This window comes from Geotrypetes seraphini, chromosome 5, assembly GCF_902459505.1.
Source record: "Geotrypetes seraphini chromosome 5, aGeoSer1.1, whole genome shotgun sequence".
Lineage (NCBI taxonomy): Eukaryota > Metazoa > Chordata > Amphibia > Gymnophiona > Dermophiidae > Geotrypetes > Geotrypetes seraphini.
The window spans coordinates 271,645,156-271,658,124 of NC_047088.1; the positions used below are offsets into that span (position 1 = coordinate 271,645,156).

General features: G+C 43.8%; 1 protein-coding gene across 1 annotated transcript in view; it reads left to right on the top strand.

Annotated features, from left to right (window-relative positions):
- The window catches only part of LOC117360428 (unconventional myosin-X-like), a 483,786-nt gene that overhangs the window by 48,946 nt on the left and 421,871 nt on the right, over positions 1-12,969 (top strand). Inside the window, exons 6-7 of the mRNA XM_033944140.1 lie at positions 7,261-7,274; positions 8,642-8,726. Coding sequence (XP_033800031.1) covers positions 7,261-7,274; positions 8,642-8,726 — 99 coding nt within the window. The remainder of the gene's footprint in view (positions 1-7,260; positions 7,275-8,641; positions 8,727-12,969) is intronic.

A 12,969-nucleotide genomic window follows, 5' to 3' on the forward strand; every position in this document is an offset into this window, starting at 1 on the left:
AAAGGATGAGCAAAGGAGGAAAGAGGGAATGTCTGAGGGGGTGAATGTTGACCATTTCTAATCGAGGCAAACCTCTACCTAGAAAGAGAAATGGGACACCCTGCCTTCAGGTAGTGAAATGGGTCTAAGAGAGCCCTACCCCTGTAGAGGAGGAATTAAATATAACCCTTGCCTGTAAAACATCTGGAGGGGCATAATCGAAAGGAACGTCTAAGTCCGTTTTCATCTAAGTCGCAAGTCGTCCAAAGTAAAAAACAGCCTAGGACACATTTTCTTTTTTTAAAAAAATTATTTATTTATTTAAATTTTTTAAATAAACAACAATTGTGCTTAACAGGCAACTTACGATATTAGTACATCCAATATTTCTATTAATGAACAAAATAAGTCAAAAAGGTAATACAAAAATAAGTCCATTTTCCTATTGGGTCAATCTATATATATAAAATCGGATGTATGTATGTATGTGCCGCGATCACGCAAAAACGGCTTGATTGATTTGAACGAAACTTGGTATGCAGATCCCTCACTACCCGGGATGATATGTTCTGGGGGTCTCGCGGCCCACCTGCACACGTGGGCGGAGCTACAAACAGATAATCGGATTTCACCCATTCATGTCAATGGAAAAAATGTAAAAAGCTGCCATTCTCACAGTAATTCAAAAACGGCTTGACCGATTTGAACGAAACGTGGTATACAGATCCCTCACTACCTGGGGTGATATGTTCTGGGGGTCTCGCGGCCCTCCTGCACACGTGGGCGGAGCTACAAACAGAAAATCGGATTTCACCCATTCATGTCAATGGAAAAAATGTAAAACGCTGTGGGACCGATTTGAACGAAAATTGGTATGCAGATCCCTCACTACCGGGAGTGATATGTTCTGGGGGTCTCGCGACCCACCTGCACACGTGGGCGGAGCTACAAACAGAAAATCAGATTTCACCCATTCAAGTCAATGGAAAAAATGTAAGAAGCTGTGGGACCGATTTGAACGAAATTTGGTATGCAGATCCCTCACTACCTGGGGTGATATGTTCTGGGGGTATCGCGGCCCACCTGCACACGTGGGCGGAGCTACAAACAGAAAATCAGATTTCACCCATTCAAGTCAATGGAAAAAATGTAAGAAGCTGTGGGACCGATTTGAACGAAATTTGGTATGCAGATCCCTCACTACCTGGGGTGATATGTTCTGGGGGTATCGCGGCCCACCTGCACACGTGGGCGGAGCTACAAACAGAAAATCAGATTTCACCCATTCAAGTCAATGGAAAAAATGTAAGAAGCTGTGGGACCGATTTGAACGAAACTTGGTATGCAGATCCCTCACTACCTGGGGTGATATGTTCTGGGGGTCTCGCGGCCCACCTGCACACGTGGGCGGAGCTACAAACAGAAAATCAGATTTCATCCATTCAAGTCAATGGAAAAAATGTAAGAAGCTGTGGGACCGATTTGAACGAAACTTGGTATGCAGATCCCTCACTACCTGGGGTGATATGTTCTGGGGGTCTCGCGGCCCACCTGCACACGTGGGAAGGGTGGGTTCACCCAAGAATGTATATGTTCTTGCTCCTGGAGGTGAAACTAAAAATGTTGTTTATAATCAATTTTTGTGTTAGTTGAATTGTATTCATTTTGTCAAATATTTCACATTATACTTTGAATATTTTACTTTTTATAAAGCTGTAACAAAATTATTTCATTCACCACTATAAAGTATCTTTATTTAAATTCATTTACAGTGTTATTGCTATAATTAAATACCCATGCAACGCCGGGGCATCAGCTAGTATGATATAACAAAAAAGAAGAAACCCATACTTTTTTTAAACATAGTCCTCAATAAAAGGAGGGCAGAGACAAAGAAAGAAATTCTTCCAGGAAAGATCACATATTGCAAATTAAAAGGAAATTAAGTGAAAACCGATGGCTAAAATAATAGACTTGAGTTATACCGAAAATCACTATGGTGCAAATGAAACTCCTTTTCCTTCTAAAAAGAAACGTAATTGATGTGAATCATAAAAAATATATCTATTGTTTTGAAATACAACAAAACATTTACAAGGAAATCTTAACTGAAAAGAGGCTCCTAATGATACTTTACTCCTCCTCCTTCTGTTCTTCTCTCCGGGGTAACCTGCAACGGCATTCCCTCCTGAGTCGGCTGCTGCCGAGATCCCTCCACAGGAAGGCCAAGATCCGCTGCCCCACTCGGAGGAGGAGGAAAGTCAGGTCCCAGAGGGCTCAACGACACATCGCCGTCCAAGCTGAGCTGCTCCTGGAGCTCAGCTAAGGATCCGCCCAACGCCATCGGGAATGCGAATGATGTAATCGCAGATTGACGAGGAGTCGAAGTCACGGCCAGAGGTAGAGGGATATCCCTCTGCCGTCCCCTCCTCTTAGGCATCGTCATGACGTCCTTGTTTTCTTGAAATACAGCGATAGCAGACCGCGTTCTTTCTGGCGGTTGGAAGATTTACTAGACCTTTAGAAGCTACTTTTTCAACCACCCAGCAGCGGTATGTAACATCATTACTATTTTATCGCGATAACTTTCCCCAGGCTAAGATTAGTGTTTCAGTGTGAGTATTGGACTGTTACTCACAAACTGACATGGAGAATTATGTCTTTTAGATGTGATTGCATGTCACGAAGCTTACCAGGATCGTTTTTGAACAAGTACCCCGGATTGCTTTTGAAACATGTACTAGTCGGGTCTCCTGAGGCAGGGATCGAAACGGGGCCACGTTGGGACCCCACAAACCCTGTTTTTCTAAAAGCTAAGTGCATATATTTTCAATCCACTTATGCAGTGACTTTTTGCATGTTTGACACAAGAAAAAGAGAAAATTTATCATCTTATTTTGAATTAGTGAAAAACTTTCTAATTTTACTTTGAATTACCCAGTCTTTGAGCGTGATCAAGAAATATTTATGAAATTGCAATGACTGGAAGGTGAACTCTTCACACAGGGAGGTTTTTCAGCCTTCCCTTCAGAGTTTCATATCTCTGAGCGTTTTATAGAGTTCTCTGATCACCCTCTATAGACAGTTTATTTTCAAGGGTCAGTTCTTTTGTTTATATAGTAACCTTTTTCTGACCTTAGTGTCTTATAATATATATCCCTGAAATTACTTAAGGAAATGTAATTGCATCCATCTTTGGCATTAACTTAATATTCAATTTTTCTGCTTTCTTTTCAAAATCTACGTTTCCATGTCTTACCTTCCCTTCTATCTCTCTCTTCTTCCGTCCCTATTTCCATGGTCTGACATCTCTTTCTTTCCTTTCTCTCCCTCCCTCCTTCCTTCCTTCCTTCCTTTCCCCTGGTCTGGCATCTGTCTCCTTCCCTCTCCCAACTTTTTATTTCTTTCACCCTGACCCTTCTTCCTTTCTCTCTCTCTCCATGCCCCCTTTCTTTCTATATGTCTGTCTTTCTCTCTCCCTCTGTGCCCCCTTTCTTTCTTTTTTTCTTTCTCCATGCCCTTTCTTTCTTTCTCTCCATGCCCCTTTTTGTCTGTGTCCCATCTCCCTTATTTCTTTCTGTCTCCCTGTCCCCCCCCCTTTCTTTCTTTATTTCTCCCTGCCCTCTCCCAAGCCACCAACATCAGAGAGCAGGCCGGCGCCGAGTTCTTAGTTCTCCCTACTTATCTTCCCCAGCACGGGGAAGATTCTAACGTCGATTCTAACGTCAATTCTAACGTCGGAGAGGAAGTTCCGGGCCCGAGATAAGCAGGGGGAGCTAAGAACTCAGCGCCAACCTGTTCCCCGACTGCGGCGATGTTAGCCTATTCCCCAATGGTGGTGGTAGTAGCCTATTCACAGGCTATGGTGGCGGCCTGTTCCCCAATGGCGGTGACTTGGGGGAGGGCAGTGAGAAGGGAAGCATGTTGGGGACCCCTGCTTTAGGCGAGCTGCGAGCCGCACTCAAGTGGCTAAAGAGCCGCAGTTTGCCGACCACTGACATAGGCCAATGTGAAGAAACACCACCACAGGAGAAATCATAGGGGGGATCAAAAAAAATTTCTGTGGGACAGATAATTGCAATTTCCACAGAAACACATTTTTCACATACTTGCCAAAGGCCTACAGCCCTACACACCAACCGCCATCACAGCCTGGGATGCCTCGTTGCTTGGTTCCAGTGCTTTTGGGCGAGCTGCAGGGCAGAGTGAGCTGTGCTGCAGGGCAGAGTAAGCCATGCGCTCCGGATCCGGGCTGAGAGGGGGCGGAGGGAGGCTGAGATTGCGAGATGCACAGCACAACCCGGCAGCCGCTAATGCCGCCTAGAGGCACAAGCCAAAGCGGGTGGAGGGAGGCTGAGACTGGGAGAAGCACAGCGCCACCACGAGGCCGTTTGCCGACATTCCCTCCGACGCAAGTAAATTACTGCAGTCACGGGCTGTACACAATTGTCCTCTCCACAATCGGAAACTTGTGAAGTGGAGAGGACAGATCGTGGGCCGCGTGTTTGAGACCACTGACCTAGAACAAGCCCTGTTGAACGTGGGAGGGGTCTGCAAAGTGATGGACTGAACACCCAGACATGGCATCTAAATAGTGGGGTACCTTATAGGCACTGCTGTGAACTTCACAAAAGGGTGCCATGTCTTCATCTCACTATAGCTCCCTTATACATAATGGTGAGCCCCCCAAACCACCTCCAAAATCCTCTGGACCCACCTATCTACCACCCAATAGACCTTATGGCTGCAGAAGCCATATATGCCAGTAGTAAAGGGTTTTAGGGATGTATAGGGGAGTGCACATGTTTCAGTATCAATGCAGTGATTACAGGTTCTTATGGGCATGGGTCCTCCTCTCTATGAGTCCCTAACCCACCCCCAAGATGGCTTAAGCCGCCTCTGTGCTGGACGATTAGGTTTTCCTATGCCAGGCTGCCAGGTGATGATGGTCTGGAGGCTGAATTTTAAAGGTGTGATTACGATTTTTATGCAGTTGGGGGGGGGGGGGTTTCGGTGATCACTGGGGTAGTGTGTGTGGGTCTGTATTATGTGTTTGCAGTGCTTATCTGGTGACTTTAGATGGGTTTTTGTGACTTAGACCATGTTTTAAATGGTCTAAATCACAATGTCCAAGTTCTATCGATCCTGGGCTGTAAATTTTGGTTATACATGCTGAACGACTAAGTCTAAGCCGGCCCACATCCCACCCAACTCCCGCCCTCAACACTCCTCCTGAAATGTCCCATTTAGCTTTGGTCGTTCAGCGGCAAGGCCTAGGTCGTTTAGAAATATGTCCAAAACCCGTTTTTATTATCGGCACTTGGACAAACATTGTCAAAATACGTCCAAGTGCCGACTTAGGCCAGTTTTTGGACATTTTTCTCTTTCTATTATGTGCCCTTTAGGGTTTAGTTTTATTTAATATATTGCCCTTCCTTAAAAAATAACACATTCTCACATATCTATGACGGCGTGAGCGTGTAAATTTACTCTCATTAACACGTGAGTCTAGTACTGACGCATCCACAGGGGGTTTTCCATTTACTTTTATATTCTTCTAACTCCTGTACAAATTCAAATCAGATTACAGGAAGATAAGACCAGATACATTGGATCTGGCATGTGAAGAATTAGTTACATTGATATATGGAGGCTCATTTTCGATCTTCAGAGTCACATATGTTACTATGGAACTTTGTAAGTCTACTGTATGTGCTTTCAAGATGAGCACCAAGGTATCCGTAGCCTAATCAATTACATTCAAAATAAACAATCATTTGGTATAATATGTTAAAAAAAAACAGAATACGAAACCTAACATATGTAGGTCACAGTCATGGGCAAGGAATTCCGTAACTTGGCAGCACACTATGAAAATAACCTAAAAAAAGTGTCTTAGATTTCACAACTTATAAGATGGAAACATTGGTTTTAATTGATTACGAGTCCTAAGTGCAGGATGAAAGAACATAGTAAATGGTGCATCCAGTCTGCCCAACAGTCACATTCATTTTCAAGGCAATGTTAAACCAACAATCCAGATATTATTACATTTTACTTGCTAAGTTCCTCTTCCCCTGAGCTAGGCAAGACCAGTACTAATACGATATGAATGTGCTCCTGATCCATCCTGCCACATACAGGACACAGACTTTAGAAGTCTGTCTGGCATCAGCTATGCTGCCCTACTGCTGGAGCTGTTGTCAAAGCCCATCCCTTTCAGTCTTACCATATATGGGTCAAAGCCATAGAAGTTGCATTGGCTTTACTTCCCCACCATCACTCCTGCACATCATAAACAAAGTTACAGTTGTTGAGTGGTTGAGTTTTGTGTTTATACCATACCTTATCTATTCAGGTATCTTTTGTGTCTATCCCATGCGGTTTTGAGCTCCACCACCTCTACTGGGAGGGCATTCCAGGCACCCACCACCCTCTCCGAGAAAAAGTATTTCCTGATGTTACTCCTAAATCTATCACTCCTCAACCTCATAGTATGTCTTCTAGTTTTATCGCTTCTCTGTCTCTGGAAAAGATTTGTTTATAGATTAATACCATTCAAGAATGTAAATGTCTGTATCATATCTCTTTTATCCCTTCTTTCCTCCAGGATATACATATTCAGGTATTCAAGGTCATTGTAGTATGTCATTACTCTTAATAGAGAGTGTTTAGAAATGTGTTTAAACTGAGCCTTGTTAGTGCACAAACCTGCCTCTATTCTACACAAGGCCAAGTAGGTTTGGATCAGTTAAAAGAGCTGTGAAAATGGAAACCCTGTAAAACTGATTGCAAATGGCAAAGTTTAGGTTTCATGATTAATAAGTGAAACTCCAAAGCTGTAAGGGGAGACTTGGAAGATTAAGAATTTTGTTTGCACGTGAAGCCATGTTAAATAAAGTTGTCTTAGCAACTGCATGTGTTGACTACAGATTGTGAGGTCTGGCTGAAGGAAATTGCTTAAAATAAGCTTTGGCAGCCCTGTCCCCATGGCCACTAGGTGGCGCTAGGGCTGTGGTGGCATTACAAGATGTCTTCATTTCTCTTCCTAACAGGCGTTGGGAGGAGATCCCTTTCTTCGCCACCATGTGGGAGGTAAGAGTAAAGGGTCATGGACTTGATATAGCACCTTTCTGTGGGTACAATCAAAGCAGGAAGTTGGACTGAGATCTCTCAACTCCTCCCTCGTGTCATGGGCCTTTTTCTCTGGTTCTGCCTCCTGAGCATTGAGCATTAGTTCCTTTGTTCACTTCTTGTTTATCCTTAATGGTTTCTTCTCAGATTTACTTGAAAAGGTAAGTTACATTGGGAGGGTATGTTGTATCCCATGTTACCCTCTCAAACCCCTTTTCACCTCCAGTTATCCATTGAAGAACGAGTGGTACCCCTTTCTCTCCAAGAAGGGCTGAAAATAAACTTCCTTGAGATCTCACATGATCCACTTTCTTCTAAAGAGTAGAAGGGCAACAAGGAAAACTGCAACATCTGCAAGTCCTCCAGCTACAAGTACAAATATCAACCCAACCTTTACCTGGAAATGCTATCTCTCAACTTGTCACAAACAAACCATTGCCAGCTCTGTGGGAGTGGGGTGATGGGTTTTGGGTGTGGCTTGCTTTGCTTCGGGTATGGGGGAATAAGGGGGCTCTGGATGTGACTTGGTTTGCATCAGGTGGAGGGATAAGAGGGCTCTGGGTGTGGCTTGCTCTGCATCAGGTAGGGGCAGGGATCTCAAAGTCCCTTCTTGAGGGCCGCAATCCAGTCGGGTTTTCAGGATTTCCCCAATGAATATGCATTGAAAGCAGTGCATGCACATAGATCTCATGCATATTCATTGGGGGAAAACCCGACTGGATTGCAGCCCTCAAGGAGGGACTTTGAGACCCCTGGGTAGGGATGAGGGAGCTCTTGCTTTGTATCAGATGGCGAGATAAAGGGTTTCTGGGTGTGGCTTGATTTGCATCACATGGTGGGATAAAGGAGGCTCTGGGTGTGGCTTGGTTTGCATAAGGTGGGGGTGAGGGAGCTCTTGATTTGTATCAGATGGTGAGATAAGGGGGCTCTGGATGCAGCTTGCTTTCAGTGATAGAGGTTGCTTCAGGTTGCATCTTGCTTTTTGCACTGGAGGAGCTTCTGCATGTTACATTGAGTAGGTTACCTGTATTCGGAGGGATCAACTGCTCATAACTTGATACCTCCACCTCAGTTTCATGATGGGAAGTGTTTCGTGCCATTTCTATGTGTAGCTAAGCTGCTGTAGATTACTAATGTGAAGCCACTTTGGTGTGTTAAAATTTAGGTCAATTTCTGGTATTAATTTGGCTCACCTAAACGCGCCATGCAAGGGCTGTTTTTACTGGTGACTCTGATGCACATGCGTGGCGGTTCACAGAATCGCCCTATTTGCGTCATGCTGTGTCAGTTTGGCTTTAGCGTGCATTGGGGAGGGGGGTGTCTCAAATTTCAGGTTGCTTTAGGCAAACGGGGGTGGGGTGGGGTAGGGTAAGGTGGGGCATTTAGTTCTATGTGTGTAGGTTCTCCATTTTATCTGTTTAGTGACTGTCTTATCTCAGAGTTTCCTGACTGAAGTGATGAAGCAAATCTTCACCTGCTTTATTATATATGAGGCAGGAATTCACTTCACTCATGTTCACCTTTGCAGAACAGAGTTGTGCGGCAGAACCCGGGGGAAAGGAATTACCACATTTTTTATGCAGTGCTTGCGGGCACCAGTAAGGAGGAGAAAGGTAAGAAGATGACTTCTTTCATTCATTTGCATTGCCTGGGAAGAAAGGATGATAAGGAAACTGGATACATGGCCAGACTAGGAGAGGAGATATGAAGTAGGAATGTAGGGGACAGGGTCAAAGTTTGTCCCCATCCACCCAGACTTTGTCCTTATTTACACAAGCCTCAAACACTTATAATTTTATATTTCAATCTTTTCATTAAAGTATAGAAAGGGACAAGATAATAACATAGTAGATGACGGCAGATAAAGACCCAAATGGTCCATCCAATCTGTCCAACTTGATTCAATTAAAATTTTTTTCTTCTTAGCTATTTCTGGGCAAGAATCCAAAGCTCTACCCAGTACTATGCTTGGGTTCCAACTGCTTAAATCTCCGTTAAAACCTATTCCAGCCCATCTATACCCTCCCAGCCATTGAAGCCCTCTCCAGCCCATTCTCCCCCAAATGGCCATATACAGACACAGACCGTGCAAGTCTACCCAGTACTAGCCTTAGTTCAATATTTACTATTATTTTCTGATTCTAGATCCTCTGTGTTCATTCCACGCTTCTTCGAACTCAGTCATCATTTTCCTCTCCATCACCTCTCTCGGGAGCGCATTCCAGGCATCCATCACCCTCTCCGTAAAGTAGAATTTCCTAACATTGCTCTTGAATCTACCACCCCTGAACCTCAAATTATGTCCTCTGGTTTTACCATTTTCCTTTCTCTGGAAAAGATTTTGTTCTACGTTAATACCCTTCAAGTATCTGAACGTCTGAATCATATCTCTCCTGTCCCTCCTTTCCGCTAGGGTATACATATTCAGGTCTTCCAGTCTCTCCTCATACGTCTTCTGGCGCAAGCTGTCCTCTGGACCGCTTCAAGTCTTCTAACGTCCTTCGTCAGATACGGTCTCCAAAACTGAACACAATACTCCAAGTAGGGCCTTACCAATGACCTGTACAGGGGCATCAATGCCTTCTTCCTTCTACTGGCTACGCCTCTCTTTATACAGCCCAGCATCCTTCTGGCAGCAGCCACAGCCTTGTCACACTGTTTTTTCGCCTTTAGATCTTCAGACACTATCACCCCAAGGTCCCTCTCCCCATCCATGCATATCAGCTTCTCACCTCCCAGCATATATGGTTCCTTCCGATTATTAATCCCCAAATGCATTACTCTGCATTTATTAGCATTGAATTTTAATTGCCAGGCATTAGACCATTCCTCTAACTTTTGCAGATCTTTTTTCATATTTTTGCACCCTCTTCGGTGTCTATTCTGTTACAAATCTTGGTATCATCTGCAAAAAGGCACACTTTTCCTTCTAACCCATCAGCAATGTCATTCACAAACATATTGAACAGGATTGGACCCAGCACCGAACCCTGAGGGACTCCACTACTCACCTTTCCTTCCTCCGAGCGACTTCTATTAACCATCACCCTCTGGCGTCTGTCCGACAGCCTGTTTCTAACCCAGTTCACCACTTTGGGTCCTAACTTCAGCCCTTCAAGTTTGTTCAACAGCTCTCTGGTCACCCAATCAAAAAATTGAATCAGGTTCGTTTGGCATGATTTACCTTTTGTAAAGCCATGTTGCCATGTTTACCATGTAAAGCCATGTAAAGCCATGTCGGATCCTGTAACCCATTAGATTCAAGGAAGTACACTATCCTTTCTTTCAGCAACATTTCCATTATTTTTCCAACAACTGAAGTGAGGCTCACCGGCCTTAGTTTCCAGCTTCATCCCTGTGACCACTTTTCTGAATAAGGACCGCATCCGCTCTCCTCCAATCCTCAGGAACCACGCCCATCTCCAGAGATTTATTGAACAAGTCTTTAATAGGACTCGCCAGAACTCTCTGAGCTCCCTTAGTATCCTGGGATGGATCCCATCTGGTCCCATCGCTTTGTCCACCTTCAGTTTTTCAAGTTGCTCATAAACACTCTCCTCCCTGAACGGCACAGAATCTACTCGATTTTCTCGTGTAACTTTGCTAGACAATCTCGGTTCTTCTCCAGGATGGAGAAGCCAAATCAAACAATACAAGAGCAAACTCAAGGAAAAACGGAAAGCCTACTATTCTAAAATGGTAGGCACAGAAACTCTAGACACAAAAAAGCTATTCAATCTAGTAAAGAACCTCACCGATACCAAACCTTTCCTAGCTACACAAGGAAGCCATCCACCGACAGCCATCCAACTTGCAGACCACTTCAAAAACCATATCACCAAGATCAGAACTACCTTCAACAATACACAAACCCACCTCAACGAGATAACTACAAACTCTTCAATAGGAGAAGCCATTGCGGCAGACAGAAGCTGGAACAACTTCCCAGTAGTACACTGATCTGATATGAATCGACTCTACAAGAAATACAGCCAAGCATCATGCGACCTAAATAACTGCCCCACCTACCTGATGTCAAACGCCTCCACCACATTCAGAACTAGCCTCATGCAATGGATACAAACCACATTAACGGAAGGACAATTCCCACAGGACCTAGGAGAGATTATAATCACCCCAATTGTGAAAGATCACAAAGGCCAAATAGACAACCCCTCCAACTACAGACCCATCACTTTAATACCAATATACCTTAAAATAATAGAAGGTCTAGTTGCACAATTCCTTACTAACTATCTGGAAGACCATAACCTACTTCACCCCTCACAATCAGGATTTCGAACCAACCACAGCACAGAGATTCTACTAGTAACCCTACTAGACAGCTCGACAGCATATCAGCAAAGGCAAAAAGATGCTGATAATCCAACTTGATCTCTCTGCAGCATTTGATCTGGTCGACCACTCCATACTGCTACAGATACTTGACACCTTTGGGATCTCAGGCAAGGTTTACAATTGGTTCCAAGGATTCCTCAAATTAAGAACCTACAGAGTAAAGTCCAACGATACCAAATCAGAACCATGGTCCAACAAGGATCACCACTATCACCTACGCTCTTCAACCTCTTTATCTCCTCCCTTGGAACCACTTTAGACAACTTAAATGTTACATCCTTCAGCTACGCAGATGATATCACCATACTCCTCCCCTTTGACCCACTAGAGCTCACCTCAATAGTAAAACTGGAAAAAACACTAGATGCAGTGGAAAAATGTATGGTAGACCACAAACTGAAACTAAACTCAGATAAAACAAAAATCCTTCTGCTCGAAAAGGCCAAAACCCCCACCGTCACAGAACTGGAAATTAAGAACACCAAATACCCAATACAGCCCGAACTTAAACTCCTAGGAGTAACGATAGACAGGTGCTGCACAATGCAGGCCCAAATCAATAAGACAACCCAGAAAGCTTTTTTAATTATGAGAAATCTACGTAAAATAAGAAAATTCTTTGACCCAGAGCAATTCAGGCTAATTGTCCAATCCCTAGTCTTAGGTCTACTGGACTATTGCAATTCCCTCTATCTACCTTGCCCTGCCAACATGCTAAAACAACTTCAGTCTATACAAAACACCGCTCTCAGACTGATCTACTCTCTGAGAAAATATGATCATATCACCACTGCCTTCCTAGACTCTCACTGGCTACCAATACAAGCACGAATTCAATGGCTCTGCCCCCTCCTACCTAAACAACCGCCTAAATCAGATTCTCACCACAAGACAAAGAAGAACCCTTACCCCATTTGCCTACCCTCCGCTCAAAGGCACCCAGCGCAAGAAGATGGTTGACAACCTTCTTGTGACGCAAGCAGCAAAACTTGGCCACTCCATCTCCAATCTGCTGACGGCAACGGGCGACCTCAAATCATTTTGAAAAGAAATCAAAACCCTGCTATTCAAAAAATTTATCCAGATACCTTAACCCTCCCTGGTAAATTCCCCTCCCAAAGCTTCTGGTAATCTTTTCCTCCTCAAAATACCAACCAAGAATATAGATCCCTAAAATGTAATGTAATCTTATTTGTAACTTATTTGTAATATTACCTAGAAATGTCCAGTCATTTTACTATCCAATTTGCAAGTTCTCCTGGAAGTTATCCAGCTATCTTACCTCTTTTGTAACTGAAAAACAATTGTAACGTTACTGGAAATGTCCAGTTAGCTCTTTTGTAATCCGCCTTGAACTGCAAGGTATAGGCGGAATAGAAGTCACTAATGTAATGTAACAGAAGTATTTGTTTAGCACATTTGCTTTTTCCTCATCACTCTCCACATATCGGTTCCCAGCATCTTTTAGTTTAGCAATTCCATTTTTCATCTTCCTCC